This window comes from Taudactylus pleione, unplaced genomic scaffold, assembly GCF_031769625.1.
Source record: "Taudactylus pleione unplaced genomic scaffold, aTauple2 ptg000462l, whole genome shotgun sequence".
NCBI classification, from domain to species: Eukaryota; Metazoa; Chordata; class Amphibia; order Anura; family Myobatrachidae; genus Taudactylus; species Taudactylus pleione.
The window spans coordinates 2,406,074-2,426,902 of record NW_028284864.1 but is presented as its reverse complement, the minus strand read 5'-3'; the positions used below and the strand labels follow the sequence as shown (position 1 = coordinate 2,426,902).

General features: G+C 49.5%; 1 protein-coding gene across 1 annotated transcript in view; it reads left to right on the top strand.

Annotated features, from left to right (window-relative positions):
• The window catches only part of LOC148504688 (uncharacterized), an 87,738-nt gene that overhangs the window by 50,596 nt on the left and 16,313 nt on the right, over positions 1-20,829 (top strand). Inside the window, exons 10-12 of the mRNA XM_088448618.1 lie at positions 6,242-6,639; positions 11,066-11,162; positions 15,538-15,724. Coding sequence (XP_088304744.1) covers positions 6,242-6,639; positions 11,066-11,162; positions 15,538-15,724 — 682 coding nt within the window. The remainder of the gene's footprint in view (positions 1-6,241; positions 6,640-11,065; positions 11,163-15,537; positions 15,725-20,829) is intronic.

The window sequence follows — 20,829 nt, the reverse complement described above, 5'->3', positions numbered from 1 at the left end:
CTTAGAATATAACCGGCGCATTGCAGAGTCCAAAAGGCATTACCAGATATTCGAAATGACCATCTCTGGTATTGATGGCGGTCTTCCACTAATCCCCAGCTTTGATTCGTATCAAATTGTATGCCCCACGAAGATCTAGTTTAGAGAACAATTTAGCTCCACGAACCTTGTCGAAAAGCTCAGAAATTAAAGGTATTGGATACCGATTTTTTACGGTAATTTGGTTGAGGCCACGGTAGTGTATACAGGGCCGGAGGCCTCCATCCTTCTTGCTCACAAAAAAGATCCCTGCCCCTGTAGGGGAGGAGGAAGGCCGTATGAACCCTTTGGCTAGATTTTCCTTAATGTAAGTTGCCATGGCGGCCGTTTCTGGAACTGACAAAGGATAGGTCCGGCCCCGAGGGGGAATCTTCCCTGGGAGAAGTTCTATTCCACAATCCCACGACCGATGAGGAGGAAGATGATCAGCAGCCTGTTCACAGAAGACATTGGCAAAATCTTGATATGCTTGTGGTAGACTGGAGACAGAAGGATCTTTTGGCTTGTCGGTTGGGGGGGAACTTTGCACCTGTACTGGGGTGCACAGAGTGGGTATGTACAGGAAGTACTTGGGTTAGGCACCGATGGAAACAGTTTGGTCCCTATAATACAATTTGCATATTGGACCAATCAAAAGTAGGACTATGCTTCCTTAACCAAGGTAAACCCAGAACCAGCTCGTAAGCAGAGTTAGGAAGTATGAGGAATTCAATGGTCTCTTGGTGCAGGCAACCAACCCTGAGGGTCACGAGCTGGGATTTCAAGGATATGGATTCACCTAGCACGGTTTTACCATCTACACCGGAGAGCAGTAATTTGTCAGGTAAAGGGACCACCGAAATACCAAGGGACTGGATTAAAGATTTGGAAATAAAATTTCCTGCAGCACCGGAATCTATAAGGGCTTTAACATCCCTTGTCCTGAACTGGTGGGAATGAGATACAGGCAATAAACTTTCAGTTAATTGGGAGTGCTTAAAAATGAGCCCTAATTGAATGCTCCCGACATCAACTAGGGTCTCGCATTTCCCGCCAGCAGGGGACAATTCTTTAAGATGTGCTCAGGGGCAGCGCAATAAAGACACAATTTATTTTGAAAGCGCCGATTGCGTTCGGCCGTGGTTAGCCTGGTTCTGTTGATCTGCATAGGTTCCTCACCCCTGGAGGTGGGGGAATAGGTTTGACTTCCTGAGGCCGGACGATCTTGAGGGCGATCCCCATGACCTCTATTACCCCACTGCTCCCTATGGCATAAATCAATCCTTATGCAGAGGGAAATAGTCTCAGAAAAAGACGTAGGTAAATCCATGGATGCTAAATCGTCTTTCATCCTTTCGGACAACCCATGGAGGAAGGCTGCTTTGAGTGCTTCTTCGTTCCATCTAAGTTCCGATGCAAAGGTCTGAAACTGCACCACGTACTGTCCCACCGAGCGAGTACCTTGGCGGACACGGAGTAAGTCAGAGGAAGCAGAAACCAATCTGCCGGGCTCATCAAAAATCCGTTTGAAGGCCGTCACAAAGTCTTCGTATCTAGAAACTAACGGATCAGCCGGTTCCCAAAGAGGGGAAACCCAGTCCAATGCAGCCCCAGTCAGTAATGTTACATAGGTGACCTTGGACCGGGAGGTAGGGAAATTCTGGGGGAGGCACTCAAACTGGATTTCACATTGGTTTATGAAACCACGACAACGTTGTGGAGTACCGTCAAACCTTTCAGGGGTGGCCAAGTGGTGACAAGACTTCTGTGGCATAGCCCCTTGAGGTAACCCTGGAGAACCAGCAGGAACGACAGGTGGCGAGGCCGTGGACATAGATGCCAGTGTATTTTGTATGGTCATTAACTGTCCGGACAATTCTTGCAGGTACTGAGCCACATGTCGCTGTGCCACCTCTTGGTTATCCATATGGCTTGTTAACTCTTGAAGAGTCCCAGTACCTTGGGCACCTGCGGCTTCCATTTGGCCTGAACAAACTGTCATGCTGGGAGGCGGGTTTTTGAAAGCCGAGGTCTGAGGCTGCGGGAGGAGGCGAAGGCGAGGGGCCTGGACGTATGATCTCCGCATCCACAAGTCTTGGTCGTTGGCTAAACCTAGTCAATGGTGCAGAGTCTAACTCACAAGGAGGTGTTCGCCAGTGACCCCTCCAAGCGGGATATGGGCTTGTGCGGCTCCCTGTAAGCAGGTCGCGGTCCTTTGACTTGGTGACCAAGGCCTGCAGGGAAAAGAGAATCAAAACACCCGTGGCCCAAGGGTAATGCTTGGAATAGGCACGTGGGGAGTGGGATAGAACTCCTGGCTGGAGAAAGGCACTTGAGGTGCTGGCTAGAGAGGTGTGGAGATTTATTGGTAGGCTGAGGTAACAGCTAGATATCCCACGAAATATATACCGGATTGCCGGCCGGAGATCATGCACTAGGGTGCAATGAGATGAAGGGTTAACCTGCACAAAGGCTGTGATGGTGAAAGCACTGCGATGAGATGAAGGGTTAACTTGCAAACAGGCTGTGATGGTAAAAGCACTGCGATGAGATGAAGGGTTAACTTGCACACAGGCTGTGATGGTAAAAGCACTGCGGTGAGATGAAGGGTTAACTTGCACACAGGCTGTGATGGTAAAAGCACTGCAGTGAGATGAAGGGTTAACTTGCACACAGGCTGTGATGGTAAAAGCATTGCGATGAGATGAAGGGTTAACTTGCACACAGGCTGTGATGGTAAAAGCACTGTGGTGAGATGGAGGGTTAACTTGCACACAGGCTGTTGATTAGTAAAGGCACTGTGGAGAGATGGAGGTTAAACTTGCACACAGGCTGTTGATTAGTAAAGGCACTGTGGAGAGATGGAGGTTAGCTTTCACACAGGCTGTTGATAGTAAAGGCACTGCGGTGAGATGGAGGGTAACCTGCACACAGGCTATTGATAGTAAAGGCAGTATGGTGAGATAGCTCAGAAGCTCTTGAAGAAACACACTGGAAGCACGGGAACCTGGAACGAGACTCCTCTAGTTACACTAGCGGCGACAATGATTGTTCAGGCAACTACCTGGAGCACAGGAGCCGGATATATACCCCTGGAAGCCTGCTGATAGGCCCACAGCGTCAGCTGATCAGCCGGGCCACTCAGGGAAGGAAGTACTGACATAGGGAAAGTGTCATGGCGGCGCCCATGATGGAAACTGCGATCCCAGCTCACCGGGTCGCCTGACACCACAGCTACAGGGTGAATGCTCAGCTCCTCCCACGTCACCGCGCCAGCCGCCCGACTGCCCAGGAAGTCAGAGGAAGCCGGTGGGACGGTAAGGGACGACCGATCCCCGGCTGAACTCTGACAACCACACAGTTCTGTCTATTCATATTATTCCTTCAGTTCACAATATGCTACGTTGTAATGCTGCCAGTACATATTATGGCACACAGTGCCTCCAGTTCACATTATGCCACAAAGGGGGCAGGGACCAACTAATAGACTTCCTAATGCAAGACATTACACTTTGAGTAGAGATCTTTTTTAATTTAGGGTGGCACACTATCACACTGTCACTTTCTGGGACCGTCCTAATTTCGGAGCTCAATTCCCGTCCCCTAGCTTCATAAAGGCTGCAAACAAGGAAATGCCATCCTTGCAAGGCCGTAGCTAGGATAGTGCGGCCGGTGCCATTGCACAGGGCACCTCAGGTCAGGGGGCGCTGTTTGGACCTGTCAAATTTTTGTTTATTATCATTCTCACTTGTATCTTCCTCTTATTCATCCCCAGTATCTCATGGCCTCTCCTATCTCTTCCCTGGCCCTTCCCCATGAGACCATTCCCCTTTTTTGGGTGCATTATGTCCCTTGAGGGGGGCGCCAATGCTCTTTCTGGCACAGGGCACCAAAAAGTCTAGTTACGGCTCTGCTTCCTTGCAACAGTGCCAGGTTTACTGATTAGCTCAGCTGCATCTGTGAGCATGAAACAGGAATGTGGGAGATGGATTATATCAGTGTGGAGCTTTCTTGGGAGACAGAGATCTTTTCTCCATACTTGCCTATTCTCTAGAAACGGTCGGGAGCCTCCCAAAAATTGGGTGTCGCTCCCAGCCGCCGGAAGAGTACACTCCCACCGCACCGCTACCCGTCCCCCCCCCCCCACGAGGTCAGCTCCCCCTTGCATAAATGGGCAGAATGGGGGAAGCTGATGAAATGATTCACGCTATATCGCGTCATCGTGGTCCTGCCCCCGGTTGCACAATACCGCTAATCTTGACATTGTGTAGCGGGGGCAGCATGATGCGATCGCACAGTCACGCCCCCACCCTATGAAACCTATGGGGAAACCGCCTGCCAGCTGGAATGGAGGGATCACAGAGGTATCAGTGATACATGTGATACTAAGGGGTAAATTTACTAAAGTGAGAGATTTTAGAATTTAGTTTTATAGGAGATGTTGCCCATAGCAACCAATCAAATTCTACTTAACATTAAACTAGCATCTTCTAGAAGATAATAGCTAGAATCTGATATGTTGCTATGGGCAACATCTCTTCTAAACCTCAGGGCCCGATTCAGACCCGTTTACTAGCAAGCGTTCGCTCGTAGCTAGCGATGTTTTGCAATGTGCGCATGCGTATGCATCGCAGTGCTCGTGCGCAAACTAGTCAGAGCAATTAGGAAGCGTACGCTTGCCCAGCACAGACAGCCCAGCTGAATGAGGTGCAGGTCAAGCCGTTCGTGGGTGGTAACATGGCAGGCCACTAGAAACGGGGGAGTGGAGGTGTGAACGCAGGCGTGCCTGACCAAAATAACTAATTTTCAGAGGCGTGCATAATTAACAGGCAGCGTCATAGTACACGTCACCTGGTTGTATTTCACACAGAAGTGCTCGCAGTGCTTGCTGTAGGGTATAGTCTACCTCAAGCGCTGGTGTTCGCTTCCGATGGTACTCAGGACCTCATTCAGAGTCGGTCGTTGCGGCCGCACGGTCGTACGCCACCGATGTTCGCTGAACTGCGCATGCGTAAAGTTCGCAATGCGCGTGGGCAAACTTGCTGCTATGATCAGAAATTTCTCTCTCCTAGAACACAGCCAGGTCAGTAGTTTGAGTGACAGAATGAGGCGTTTGTGGGTGGTAACAGGGGAAGGTGCTTGAAAACGGGGGAGTGGAGATCCGAACGCAGGCGTGCCTAATTATGCGAACAGCGTTTTATGGGAGTGCATAATTAACAAAGTAGTGTCATGGCACACATGACATTGGTGGTTTGAACACTGACCTGATCGTAGAGCTTAAGAGAGGGTATGGTCAACCTTAAGCTCTACGACCAGTTCCGATGGTCTCGATTAATCCTTATATGCCCGGAGATGACGTGTAATGCGTACGAGAAGGGGGCGTATGTTTTGTCTTCCGGCCGCTTCCTCCCCTTGGTCGGCCAGCTAACGATCCGATCTTAGGGACGCAACATGCGAGTGCATCATTTGCATATCCGGCCCCTTTTCCCGTACGACCATGCGGCTGCAACGACCGACTGTGAATGAGGTCCTCAGTGTTACCAATGGTTGCATACACTTCATGGAGATGATGTGTGCAATTGGGCATCCTAAGGCTGGTCGACATCTGCATGCACAGGGCGATCGCACGCCAAGACATAGCGGGCGTGCTTATGCCTTGCCGTGCGATTGTCTGCCTTGCCACCACTTAGCCGAATTTGCATACGCTGGGAGTGAGTGTATGCATCTAGCGAGCGGGTCTGAATCGAGCTCTCACTTCTAAAAACTCTCACCTTAGTAAATTTACCGCTAAATATTGGCGGTTACTCCCCCATAACCGGGGCTATATGCTCTGCGCTTGGGTTAAGCCTTTTAAGTACCCCCTCGAAAACGGGTGTTATTTAGGAAATAAGCTGCAACTATTTAATGATAAATGGGCACCTGGTGTGCAGTCTACAAAAAGCCTGACTGGGAGAGAGAGCTTCCTTTGTAACTCACCACAGCTGTCATGTTGTGCGGCCTGCAGAAAGCCTGCCTGGAAGAGAGATTACTGTATACCTCACAGCTTTCCTTTTGTGCGGTCTGTAACAACACTGCCTAAAAAAAGAGCTTAATGCATAAACTGAGCTTTAAATAAAATGCTCTGTCCCGAGATTACAAGACTGATAGTCTATAAAGGATAATAATAATATATATGTAACAGTTGAACATGATTGTTCTTCCTTTGTTTTTCATTTTCTCCTAGGAAACAGAACATGATATTGTATTTAAAAACCAGGTCACCTCCTTCGTGCAAAACACCTCTAGTGTCATTACAAGGAAACATGGGATTTCAATCCCCTTTAACTGCTCCTTCCCAAAAAAGAACAGGTTATCTGCTTCGTTCCGTGCCCACAAATCAGACTATGTGTTCGCTGAGGCCGGGTTTGGCAATTTCACCTACAAGTTCCAGTTCTATACAGATGACCAGTATGTAGAGCTGGAGACACAGTATCCACTGGAGGTTATACTGAGGGATCTACTCTACATGGAGATTCAAGTGGATTCTACCGTGCCAAACGTCCAGTTATTTGTGGAGTCCTGCAAGGCCACGCCGCACGATAATCCCAATGATCCTGTGTTCTATGATATCATCCAAAACGGGTAAATGTATTATTCAGTTATCTTTGTTTCCTAATATTTTACTTCATTTTTGTTTTTGGTTGCCTTTCTTTTTTTTTTTTAGTTACTCAATTTTTTGCATTAATATTATTCATAACCTGGGGACTGTCATGTCACTGTGGTCTTGTTGACCTAGATCAGGTACTCTAAAGGGCTACACGACTTTTTGAATGATCCGACCAAAACCATGAGCTTTTGGTCATATTGTCCAGAAAGTCGTCTAATGGATAGCCGGCCAGGACCAGCGATTCACGTGCACGCTGGGTCCTTGCCGACCCCGACTATCTATGGAACATGCTGGTCAACCAGTCGACGATCGTCCGGTTCCAAATGTTCACAGATGGGAGGCCGGTCTCCTGCACTGAATGACGTCCAGTGAATGCTGTTCAGTGCGGGCACCTGGCGACCTGAAGGACTGAACGCTAGACGTTCAGTTTTTCAGGCCACGTAATGGATAGGCCCCATTAGGTGGGCTTCAGTTTTAGGAGACCTTGTGAAGCTAGGCGGCTTCATGTAGCTCCTACTCATGCAGAGAGTAGTGATTAGAGGAAGAATGCGGAGCAGCCTGGTGAGTCTACTTGAAACCTGGAGTGCAGAGAACTAGAACAGGAATACTTGATACATGAGAAGATACTATAGACAGGATCAGGCTGGTAATACAGCAGGCACTGATACACCAGAAGGCAGGTAAAGAATATTTAGCAAGGACCATACATAGGTAGAGACAGATATTGTTACACCTGGCCCTTGACTGGAATAGCGAATGCTGGCAATGGTTGCATGTAATGCCCAGTCTGGAACATGCTAACCGGTGGTTAGTGTACATCTCGGATGTTTAGGGGACTGCGCAGGGTTCTGCAATCTCACTCATAGTCCCCCCTAGCTGCAGCATGATTGACATGCTGCAAGCGTTTGGGCGGAACGGGTCGTGGTGTTTCTGGGAGGTTCGAGGCTAGGGTCTGCGTAAGTCAGGGCCGGCTCTAGGGGTGTTCGATCAGTACAGGGGCACCACCCATAGAGGGCGCACACCTCCCCAACATCCAGATTTCAGCGGGACAGTACTGTCCCGCTGTTCCACCCATGGGCCGGAGTGGCCCATGGGTGGTCAAATCAGGAGGTTGGGGACCCCCACCGGCGCAGCTGTGCGCGGTGCTGGACCCCGGAGTCTGAATGGATGCTGCACGCATGCACACGGCATCCATTCAGTGACTGGAGAGGGCTGGGAGAAGCCCAGTCAGTGAGGCTCCCCCCAGCCTGATGTTATTTGGAGGAGTGCCATGCAGGCACGCCTCCAAATAACGTCATGTAGGGGGCATGGCCTATGGTAATTAGGCCACGCTTCGTCACGTGCAATGTAAGGGCGGCCTTTTAAGAGCCGGCACAGAGTGCTCTAACCCCTGGAGCCAGCACTGGCGTAGGTTGTATGACCAGGCTGGCAAATGGAGCAACCGATCCCGATGGTTGTGATGGTGATCCGAGCAAGGAGGTGTCTAATTCAAACAGACACCTCCTGTTGCATTTACATTTTGTTGGACAGTATAACACAGCCACTTTTGTGCTGCTATGCAATACTGTCCATCTCTGGATCAGGTCCTTAGTGCACTGGCGTCATATGTGAGGTGGGGGGGGTGACACCATTCAAGGGGGTGACACCAAAATAGCAGAGCTGCCCCCCTTGGATGGTGTCACCGAGCAGACACACTGCAGTGAGAGGCAGGGGAGAGGCTGGGAGCTGCTCAGCAGCTGCTGGTGCGCTGAGTAAGCCGGGCTTACTAAGCGGAGCAGCACGGCAGCTACTGAGGCAATCCCCAGCTTCTACCCTGCCTCTCCTCTAAGGCCATTGAGTGCCGAGAACAGGGAGCGTAACATGCGGTCACGCACCCAAGAGTGGCACAAAAGAGTGGGTGTAACTTTGCAGCAGGAGGCCACACCCCCTTTCATGCTTGCCTCCGGTGCACGAGATCCTGTATCCCGGACTGACCACCGCACAGGGTGTCACTTGGGTAAGTGACGCCACTGCCTTAGTGTATTATTATTTGCAATGAGTAGTGCACCACCTGGCATCTTGATGTAATGCAGTGGGAAGCATGACGTGGATGCTGGCACTTACTGCGTGTAGCGCACAGCCTGGAGTGGGATGCTGACAAGAGAACACACGGCCTGGAACAGACGACAGAATCCTTGCAGTATGGTACAACGATGCAGGAGACTGGTGACAAGTATTGGTAGTAATATAGCACTGCTTGGAGATATTAGCTGGAACAAACACAGATGGTTGTTTAGCAATGATGGAAATCTTGTAATAAAGTGCAGAGTCTTGTAGCAATGCTGCTGTAGAAACTAGAATGGCCAAGATCCCAACTCCACACTCTTCCCCATGCTGTTTATAGTCACCCAATGCAGGGGATTATAAAGAGAGGAGGGGGCCTGTGTTCACTCCTCGTCCGGGTCCCCCTCCTCTCTCCCATGTTGCCGTCAGTGAACTGACAGCAGCAGTAGACTCCAGGCACTGGTCTGTGCCCGGAGTCTACTGTGCATGCCCAGGTGACCAGGAAAATGGCGAGGCAGCCATTTTCCTGGTGATTTCCTACTGCACATGCACGAAACGCCGGGAAAATGGTGTGGTGACCATTTTCCAGGCATTTTCTGTAGCACTACTCCGTGGGACTTGGAGAGATGAGTATAATAAAAAAAAAAAGTATGGATGCAGGGTGTGAACCAATCTGATCAGATGTAACTAGATTTCCACCACAGAGATGAGAGAGGTTGGGAGGTGGAAGGACGTTTCTTAATCATGGACTAAGTTTTTCAGAGGAAATCAAAACATGGATTTTGTTTAACTGAGCGAGATTGCTGAACTGTGATAAAGGGATGGAAAATGGGGCATTTTATTGACGTTTGTTGCTTTGCAGGAGGGCACACAGCCATTTTCAACCAAAAACATCTGAATTTAGCACTAGGTCTCTGAGCCATTTAAAAAAAGTATTTTCAGTGAAAAAATCTTTTGATTTTGGACACATGAATTTATAAATCCAATGTGTTTCATTATATAAACCTAGTAATTTTTAATTGTATTTGCATTTTTGTGTTTTATTGCATTTATAGGGATGCGATCGGTAAGCCGGCTTCCCAACTGCTTTTTCCCAGCGTGGGTTAAATGACAGGTGTCTATATCTAGACGCCTGTCATTTTTCCGACGCCGGGAGACAGGCGCCCGGCATCCCGATCGAAGGGATGCCGGGCGCCGCAAGCGGACAGCCGCTGTTTAGGTTTAGGGCTCCCGGGGGGGACTTAGGGTGAGGCACCCCCCCGGAGGGTTAGGGTTAGGCTAGGGGGAGGGAGGGTAAGGGTTAGGCACCCCCGGGGGGAGGTTAGGGTTAGGCTCCCCCCTGGGGGACTTAGGTTTAGACAGCGGGGAAGGAGGGGTTAGGCACTTAGAGGGGGGATTAGGGTTAGGCACAGGGGGGGAGGTTAGGGTTGGGCACCCCTAAGGAGGGTTAGGGTTAGGGAGGTTAGGTTAGTAGACACTTACCTGAGGACGATCGGGATTTCCAGCGCTGTCAGGCTGCCGGGATCTCTGCTTTTGGCTGCCTGACGCTGCCGGGATTCGAACTCCCGGTCATGCGGCCGGCGGTATTTCATACCGCTTCCCATTTATATGTGTTATTATTAAAAATTGCTATATATTTCTAGCATGTCTACACCATTATTTAATGTTTTATGTAAACTATTAAATGCAGAGCTTTTCTAAAACATTGTTAAATATATATATATTGTGGGTTGGCAGTAGAGACGAGCAGTTCTGTTCTACTCGGTTCTTTTTGCCAAATTAGCATCAGTTCTGATTTATCATACTGGCTATCCTAAACACGTGAGAGCCAGATAGCCAATAAAATGTCGTAACCGAGTAAAAACAAACCGCTCATCTGTAGTTAGCAGCCATTGAACAGCTGCTTGGTTCAGGTTAGCCCTATGGACCTGCAGAATGGCCGCTTGTACTGAGATGCCGGAGCCATGTTATCTGTAATTAGTGTTCATTCTAGCACCCTGTGCAGTCACAGCCTGTGCAGTTCCTCTTTCCTGCCTGGGGTGTCGCTGTCTGCTCTAGTGCATCTAGCATACTCAGCTGATGCAGTAAACTGCTTAGATACAGACCAGAGTGTGCTAGAAGCACCAAAGCAAAGAGCGACACCCCAGGCAGGAAAGAAGAACTGCAGGGTGCTAGAATGAACACTATGCAGCATACTAGATCGCTGACGTAGGCTGCAACACGCCTCAAACACGGTCGCAACTCATCTGCGTTTTAGCTTCCACTATACTGTTATGTGAAATGTGCCGGTCCCAGCAGTGAAAAGCCGGTATCCATCTTACTTATGGGGTTGCGTTATTTACTTTATTCATGTTGCAGGTGCATAAATGATGATACTGTGATGATTTATCCTGGCACAAGGACACAGTACAGATTTGCAATGGAGGCATTTGCATTTATTGGAAGCTATGAAGAAGTGAGTACATGTCTAGTTATGGGACATCCAGGGGCTGAGCAGGGAACAAAGCAGGAAAAAAACAAGTAATGGTGCCCATACATCTGACAGGTATTTCCGCGATCCTGCGATGCGATCGGAAATGCCAATCTGCGATCATTTGATGATTGCGATCGTCAAATCTGGAAAATCCAACATGTTGGGTTTCTGCGATCCAGCGATGCCAGGTTGCAGCATCGCGGGATTGCAGCAATCCATCGCTGATGGATGGGCCCCATAACTTAGCTCTAAGAACAAACCATGTTGCAATGCAGGCGGTGCAATGTGTGTGTGTGTGTGTATGTATATATATATATATATATATATATATATATATACATACAGTCAGGTCCATAAATATTGGGACATTGACAGAATTTTCATATTTTGTCCTCTATTCACCACCACAATGGCTTTGAAATGAAACAAACAAGATGTGCTTTAACTGCAGACTTTCAGATTTAATTTGAGGGTAATTACATCCAAATCAGGTGAACGGTGTATTAATTACAACGGTTTCTATATGTGCCTCCCACTTTTTAAGGGGCCAAAAGTAATGGGACAAACTAAACAATCCTAAATCTAACTTTCACTTTTTAATACTTTGTTGCAAATCCTTTGCAGGCAATTACAGCCTGAAGTCTGGAACGCATAGACATCACCAGACGCTGGGTTTCATCCCTGGTGATGCTCTGCCAGGCCTCTACTGCAAATGTCTTCAGTTTCTGCTTGTTCTTGGGGCATTTTTCCTTCAGTTTTGTCTTCATCAAGTGAAATGCATGCTCAATCGGATTCAGGTCAGGGGATTGACTTGGCCATTTCATAACATTCCACTTTTTAGCCTTAAAAAACTCTTTGGTTGCTTTTGCAGTATGCTTCGGGTCATTGTCCATCTGCACTGTGAAGCGCTGTCCAATGAGTTCTGAAGCATTTGACTGAATATGAGCATATAATATTGCCCAAAACACTTCAGAATTCATTCTGCTGCTTTTGTCAGCAGTCACATCATCAATAAATACAAGGGAACCAGTTCCATTGGCAGCCATACATGCCCACGCCATGACACTACCACCACCATGCTTCACTGATGAGGTGGTATGTTTTGGATCATGAGCAGTTCCTTTCCTTCTCTTCTCTTCCCATCACTCTGGTACAAGTTGATCTTTGTCTCATCTGTCAATAGGATGTTGTTCCAGAACTGTAATGTCTTTTTTAGATGTTGTTTGGCAAACTCTAATCTGGTCTTCCTGTTTTTGTGGTTCACCAATGGTTTGCATCTTGTGGTGAACCCTCTATATTCATTCTTGTGAAGTCTTCTCTTGATTGTTGACTTTGACACATATACATCTACCTCCTGGAGAGTTTTCTTGATTTGGCCAACTGTTGTGAAGGGGTTTTTCTTCACCAGGGAAATAATTCTTTTGTCATCCACCACAGTTGTTTTCCGTGGTCTTCTGGGTCTTTTGGTGTTGCTGAGCTCTCCGATGCATTCTTTCTTTTTAAGAATGTTCCAAACAGTTGATTTGGCCACACTAATGTTTTTGCTATCTCTCTGATGGGTTTGTTTTGATTTTTCAGCCTAATGATGGCTTGCTTCACTGATAGTGACAGCTCTTTGGATCTCATATTGAGAGTCGACAGCAACTGATTCCAAATGCAAATGTCACACCTAGAATCAACTCCAGACCTTTTACCTGCTTAATTGATAATGAAATAACGAGGGAATAGGCCACACCTGTCCATGAAATAGCTTTTGAGTTGATAGTCCCATTACTTTTGGACCCTTAAAAAGTGGGAGGCACATATTGAAACTGTTGTAATTCCTACACCGTTCACCCGATTTGGATGTAATTACCCTCAAATTAAATCTGAAAGTTTGCAGTTAAAGCACATCTTGTTTGTTTCATTTCAAAACCATTGTGGTGGTGAATAGAGGCCAAAATCTGAAAATTATATCAATGTCCCAATATTTATGGACCTGACTGTAATATATATATATATGTAATTTTTTTTTTTTGCATGCGGGGTAAACACATGTAGCCCACAAATGCTTGGCAGTTTTATTATTACACTTTAGATTTGAGCTTCTACACACTCCTCTCACATCTAAATCTCTATGCACATTTACGTCTGCCCCCCTTACTGCAGTGCAATACGGTTCTGCCCATGTGCAAATTTAAGGCCCCCATACATCAGCAATCTGAAAACCACAATTGAACAATTTGAAGATTTATTGCCCGATGTTAGGATTTCCCAATCTAGCAATCTGCGCCCATACACTACAGATCTTTTTCAGTGATTCGCAGATCATTTTCAGAAAACACAGATCTGCCAATCTTGAAAGGCCCATTATTTTACTGGTAACGGTCTGCAAATCTGCTGATCATGGCCATACACCACCAATCTACAGCCCCAATCCATCTGTGAAATCCAACATGTTGGACAATCTGATTTACCAATTCCAATCACTTTTTGGTTGCAATCTGCGGTTTGTGAAGCCCATACATTACATTGCAGAATTGCCACAATCGATTGCTGATGTATGGGGGCCTTTACTTTATCTCAACTGGGGGCCTGATTCCGATATGTAATACTAATGCAATCGCAGCTCCAATCCCATACACAGCTGCTCTGCGAAAATATGCATTTGTCGCAAACGCCAAGATATTGTATTGAGACGCCCACCGAGGAGATTATAAATCAAAGCAACTGCATACACATACGCATAATTACCTACTTTCCCATAAGTTGCAGGAGGCTCACTAATTTTTGGGTAGCCCCCTGCATCCCCGGAAGGGTGTCCGGATTTCCCGCATCTCACCCACTTCCTAGTGAAGTGGGCAGGATGGGGAGATAATTGCGGGAAATTGTGGCTCCATATAGAGGGCGCAGGGCTAAATAATGCGAAAATTCATCATTAAGCCCCACCCCCTCCTCGCGTTCCAGTGATTCGTAGAATTATTACCATGATGGGGACGGGGCCTAATGACATAGGAGCCTGGCCCCACCCCCCTGAATTGGCCAGCTACATCTCCCCTCTGAGCTTCTCCCAGAGAGGCGATAAAGAAGTCGGCAAGAGTATGCACATTCGCAGCCGCCATCGCAAATCATCGATAATCAGCCATCGGAGTAGCCCTATAGCTCTGCAGCATAGCCGCCTGAACTGAGACACTGGAATCACTCTATCTGCATATGGGATCGCAGTTGTAGGCTGAGACATGTCCCATAAACGGTTGTCGCGCGCCGACACCGTCCCTAAATGGTCCCTGAATGTCAGTCACCTTCCAAAGAAATTCCCACCGTGAGCGGCATCGCTAAGATACCTTGCCGTGTGTGCAGTTTGACCATGATACTTACGCAGCAGGCCGATTATCACTCAACTGGGGAAATGTAGGTGTTGCGTACATATCTGAATTAGTCAGAATCGGCCCCCCAAGAGAAACGCTGGCTGAGAGACAGCATGGTAATTCCACCCATCTACAGATTTATATCTGTGAAAGATCCTCTAATTATCTGGCCCTATCTCCTGAGACATTGCTCCCATTGACTGACGCACATGTGATATAGGGTCAGTTACGGAGAGCACAATACAATGCTCCTACATACAGTTATATATACTGTATATATAGAAATAGCAGCAAAAGTTATCCAGCAAGGGTAAACTTAAGGAAACCAGCACACCACCATGATTTCAAATGTCCACAAAAAAAAAATCAGTTTTTAATACAGTAGCAAAAAAGATATCAACATATAAAAGCCTTCATATCATATAGAAATAGTATTTGTACTCATCCATGTGCTCTGGAGTAGACTTAGCAGCAAATAGAGGCAGTATATGGTCATCCCCGATGGCCCGTTAGGGGAGAGAAGAGGAATAAGAATATATGCTCTGTATAGCTTTGGTATCTCATATTAGGTAGTATAAGGTGTGAGAGGCATGAAGGTGTATTAATGGGAGAATGCCCTAGCTGCCCACAATAGGACTGCCTTAAGCTGTGTACACATTAGACGATGTGTTGGATGATTTGGCAGTTTCCAACAAATCGGAATGACAAATCGTCCACATCGTCCAGTGTGTAAGCACTATTGCACACTTCCGCGCGTCGTTCGGTGTATCTTCAGTGCAGGCCAATCTGAAGATTCGAGGAACGACACCATGCTTCTGGATGCGGCGGGGGTAGTAACTTTCGGACAGTCGTACATCAGATCATGAATGTGTACGGATCGCCCAATATATCGTCCCGTCGCATCTGCTGTCGCTGGGTACACACATCGTCTACTGTGTACCTGGCTTAAGAGTTCATGATGCCGTTTCCACATTGTGTTAATATTAATAACAATGTTGTTGCACCCTAAGGTTTACATAAGTTGCACTGTGATCCTGTGTAAGATGGGGGAGCCAAATACTCGCTGCAACCAAGGATGCATCATGAAATCATTGGGAGATGGACGCAGACGCAGGAGATCATTAGTGTCCGAGTCTCAGCAGCACTTTATCTCCCAGGGTCCCCTGAGGATGAAGAGAGAATCTCCCAGTGATGCAGGTGAGGACATTCCCCAATGCCACAAAATATGGCATTGTATAAATAACAAAGTTCCAGGAATGATGAAGGAAAGTGCATACACAGACAGGTGAGGATAAGGTGGAATATAGAAGGGGGTATATGAACAGATGGTGGGTTAGGAGTGGTAGGAAAAGGAAGAAGAGCTTAGGTGAGATAATGTGATAAGTGGTACAGAAGGATGATCTCTCTTTGTTAAGCAAATTCCCCTCTTCAGCCAATCAGGAGTAGGTACCTGAGAGTGGTACCATGGAGGCTGTGTGTTTGTGTGAGGCTATATAGGATAGTGTGTGTTTGTGTGAGGCATTGGGGCCAGTGTGTGTTTGTGTGAGGCTATGGGGACAGTGTGTGTTTGTGTGACACAATGGGGGCAGTGTATCATACTTGCCTAAATTTTTTTTATTGCCCCCCGGTTTTGAGCTATCGCGTCAAATGCTATGATTCGTGGGCCCGTAGGGAGGGGCGGGGCTAAAATTATTCGGTCCCCTCAATTTAGCCCCACCCCCTCCATACACACCGCGATTCCCGGTGGTATTATCTTCACGTCCTGGCCACTTTACTTGGAAGTGGGCGGGACGCGGGAGATCTGGCCACTCTTCGAGGGGTGTGGGGGACTGCCTGAAAAATCATGACCCTCCAGGGGCATATCTATAATGGGTGCAGGGTGTACGGTGCACACGGGCCCCCGGGTCCAGGGGGCACGCACCGCACACCCTGCACCCATATTATTTAAAACTTACAACCAGAGATCTCGCGCTGGGTATCATCGCTGTACAAAAAGCCGGAAATATGGCCGCCGCCATTTTGACAGCGTTTTGCACATGCACAGTAGATTCCAGGAACACTCTAGTGCACAGAGTCTACTAATGCTCCGGTGGCTGGCCAGCCACATCAGTCGGAGAATGCACACGGGCCCCTTCCACTCTAAAGAAACCCCGGTGACCCTTCCACACCTTCTGGGAAGGTATTTAAGTATGCAACGTGTGTAAGGCTTTGCGGCAGTGTGTGTGTGTGTGTGTGTGTGTGTGTGTGTGTGTGTGTGTGTGTGTGGCTATGGAGCAGTGTGTGTGTGAGGCTATGGGGGCAGTGAGTGTGTCTGTGTGAGGCTATGGGAGTAGTGTGTGTGTGAGGCTATGGGGTAGTGTGTGTGTTTGTGTGTGAGGCTATGGGAGCAGTGTGTGTGTGAGGCTATGGGGGGAGTGTGAGTGTGTGTGTGAGGCTATGAGGGTAGTGTGTGAGTGAGGCTATGGGGGCAGTGTGTGAGTGAGGCTATGGGGGCAGTGTGTGTGAGGCTATGGGGGCAGTGTGAATGTGTGTGTGAGGCTACTGCAGCAGTGTGTGTGTGATGTTATGGGGGCAGTGTGTGTGTGTGTGTGTGAGGCTATGGGGGTAGTGTGTGTGAGAGAGGCTATGGGGGCAGTGTGAGTGTGTGAGGCTATGGGGGCAGTGTGAATGTGTGCGAGTGAGGCTATGGGGGTAGAGTGTGTGTGTGTGAGGCTATGGGGGCAGTATGAATGTGTGTGTGAGGCTATGGGGGTTGTGTGTATGTGCGTGAGGCTATGGGGCAGCGTGTGTGTGAGGCTATGGTGCAGGGGCGTCTTTAGAGAGGAGGAGGCATGTGTGCATTCCCCGTCCAGGGCCCACCCCTCTCTTCCCGGCTGGCTGGTCACCGGAGCATTAATAGACTCTGAGCACTAGAGTGTGCCCATAGTCTACTGCGCATGGGCAAAACGCCGGAAAAATGACCGCACACCCTGCACCCATTATAGATGGGGGCAGTGTGTGTGTGAGCATGTGGGGCAGTGTGTGTGTGTGTGAGGCTTTGGGGCAGTGGGAATGTGTGTGTGTGAGGCTATGGGGGTAGTGTGTGAGTGAGGCTATGGGGTAGTGTGTGAGCGTGGCTATGGGGGCAGTGTGAATGTGTGTGTGTAAGGCTATGGGGGCAGTGTGTGTGTGGCTATGGGGCAGTGTGAATGTGTGTGTGAGGCTATGGGGGTAGTGTGTGTGTGTGTGTGTGTGTGTGTGTGTGTGTGTGTGTGTGTGTGTGTGTGTGTGTGAGGCTATGGGGCAGCTTGTGTGTGAGGCTATGAGGCAGCGTGTGTGAGGCTATGGGGCAAGCACGTCTTTAGATAGGAGGGGGCCTGTGTGCATTCCCCGTCCAGGGCCCACTCCTCTCTTCCCAGCGGCCGGCAGCTGACTGACATGGCTGGCCGGTCACAGCATTAGTAGATTCTGGGCACTAGAGCGTGTCCGGAGTCTACTGTGCATGTGCGAGATGCTGGAAAAATGGCCACCACGGCCATTTTTCCGGCTTTTTGTACAGCGCTGACACTCGACGCGGGATCTCGCAGAGGTACATTTTAAATAATATGGGTGCAGGGTGTGCGGTGAGGGCCCCCCCTGGACACGGGACACCCTGCACCCATTATAGATACGCCCCTGCTATGGGGAAGTGTGTGTGTGAGGCTATGGGGGCAGTGTGTGTGAGAGGCTATGGGGGCAGTGTGTGTGAGAGGCTATGGGGGCAGTGTGTGTGTGAGGCTATGGGAGCAGTGTGTGTGTGAGGCTATGGGAGCAGTGTGTGTGTGAGGCTATGGGAGCAGTGTGTGTGTGAGGCTATGGGAGCAGTGTGTGTGTGAGGCTATGGGAGCAGTGTGTGTGTGAGGCTATGGGAGCAGTGTGTGTGTGAGGCTATGGGAGCAGTGTGTGTGTGAGGCTATGGGGGCAGTGTGTGTGTGAGGCTATGGGAGCAGTGTGTGTGTGAGGCTATGGGAGCAGTGTGTGTGTGAGGCTATGGGAGCAGTGTGTGTGTGAGGCTATGGGAGCAGTGTGTGTGTGAGGCTATGGGAGCAGTGTATGTGTGAGGCTATGGGGGCAGTGTGTGTGTGAGGCTATGGGGGCAGTGTGTGTGTGAGGCTATGGGGGCAGTGTGTGTGCCTATGGGACCAGTGTGTGTTGAGGCTATGGGAGTAGTGTGTGTGTGACGCTATGGGAGCAGTGTGTGTGTGAGGCTATGGGGGCAGCGTGTGCGTGAGGCTATGGGGTACTGTGTGTGTGTGTGAGGCTATGGGATCAGTGTGTGCGTGTGTGTGGCTATGGAGCAGTGTGTGTGTGTGTGTGTGTGTGCGGCTATGGAGCAGTGTGTGTGTGAGGCTATGGGGGCAGTGTGTGTGTCTGTGTTGAGGCTATGGGAGTAGTGTGTGTATGTGAGGCTATGGTGTAGTGTGTGTGTTTGTGTGTGAGGCTATGGGAGCAGTGTGTGTGTGAGGCTATGGGGGCAGTGTGAGTGTGTGTGTGAGGCTATGAGGGTAGTGTGTGAGTGAGGCTATGGGGGCAGTGTGTGTGTGTGAGGCTATGGAGCAGTGTGTGTGTGAGGCTATGGGGGCAGTGTGTGTGTCTGTGTGAGGCTATGGGAGTAGTGTGTGTGTGAGGCTATGGGGTAGTGTGTGTGTTTGTGTGTGAGGCTATGGGGGCAGTGTGTGAGTGAGGCTATGGGGGCAGTGTGTGTGAGGCTATGGGGGAAGTGTGAATGTGTGTGTGAGGCTATTGCAGCAGTGTGTGTGTGTGATGTTATGGGGGCAGTGTGTGTGTGTGTGAGGCTATGGGGGTAGTGTGTGTGAGAGAGGCTATGGGGGCAGTGTGAGTGTGTGAGGCTATGGGGCAGTGTGAATGTGTGCGAGTGAGGCTATGGGGTAGAGTGTGTGTGTGTGAGGCTATGGGGGCAGTATGAATGTGTGTGTGAGGCTATGGGGGTTGTGTGTATGTGCGTGAGGCTATGGGGCAGCATGTGTGTGAGGCTATGGTGCAGGGGCGTCTTTAGAGAGGAGGAGGCATGTGTGCATTCCCCGTCCAGGGCCCACCCCTCTCTTCCCGGCGGCCGGCAGCCGACTGACGCGGCTGGCCGGTCACCGGAGCATTAATAGACTCTGAGCACTAGAGTGTGCCCATAGTCTACTGCGCATGGGCAAAACGCCGGAAAAATGACCGCACACCCTGCACCCATTATAGATGGGGGCAGTGTGTGTGTGAGCATGTGGGGCAGTGTGTGTGTGTGAGGCTATAGGGGCAGTGGGAATGTGTGTGTGTGAGGCTATGGGGGTAGTGTGTGAGTGAGGCTATGGGGTAGTGTGTGAGCGTGGCTATGGGGGCAGTGTGAATGTGTGTGTGTGAGGCTATGGGGGCAGTGTGTGTGTGGCTATGGGGCAGTGTGAATGTGTGTGTGAGGCCATGGGGGTAGTGTGTGTGTGTGTGTGTGTGTGTGTGTGTGTGTGTGTGTGTGTGTGAGGCTATGGGGCAGCTTGTGTGTGAGGCTATGAGGCAGCGTGTGTGAGGCTATGGGGCAAGCACGTCTTTAGATAGGAGGGGGCCTGTGTGCATTCCCCGTCCAGGGCCCACTCCTCTCTTCCCAGCGGCCGGCAGCTGACTGACATGGCTGGCCGGTCACAGCATTAGTAGATTCTGGGCACTAGAGCGTGTCCGGAGTCTACTGTGCATGTGCGAGATGCTGGAAAAATGGCCACCACGGCCATTTTTCCGGCTTTTTGTACAGCGCTGACACTCGACGCGGGATCTCGCAGAGGTACATTTTAAATAATATGGGTGCAGGGTGTGCGGTGAGGGCCCCCCCTGGACACGGGACACCCTGCACCCATTATAGATACGCCCCTGCTATGGGGAAGTGTGTGTGTGAGGCTATGGGGGCAGTGTGTGTGAGAGGCTATGGGGGCAGTGTGTGTGAGAGGCTATGGGGGCAGTGTGTGTGTGAGGCTATGGGGGCAGTGTGTGTGTGAGGCTATGGGAGCAGTGTGTGTGTGAGGCTATGGGAGCAGTGTGTGTGTGAGGCTATGGGAGCAGTGTGTGTGTGAGGCTATGGGAGCAGTGTGTGTGTGAGGCTATGGGAGCAGTGTGTGTGTGAGGCTATGGGAGCAGTGTGTGTGTGAGGCTATGGGAGCAGTGTGTGTGTGAGGCTATGGGGGCAGTGTGTGTGTGAGGCTATGGGAGCAGTGTGTGTGTGAGGCTATGGGAGCAGTGTGTGTGTGAGGCTATGGGAGCAGTGTGTGTGTGAGGCTATGGGAGCAGTGTGTGTG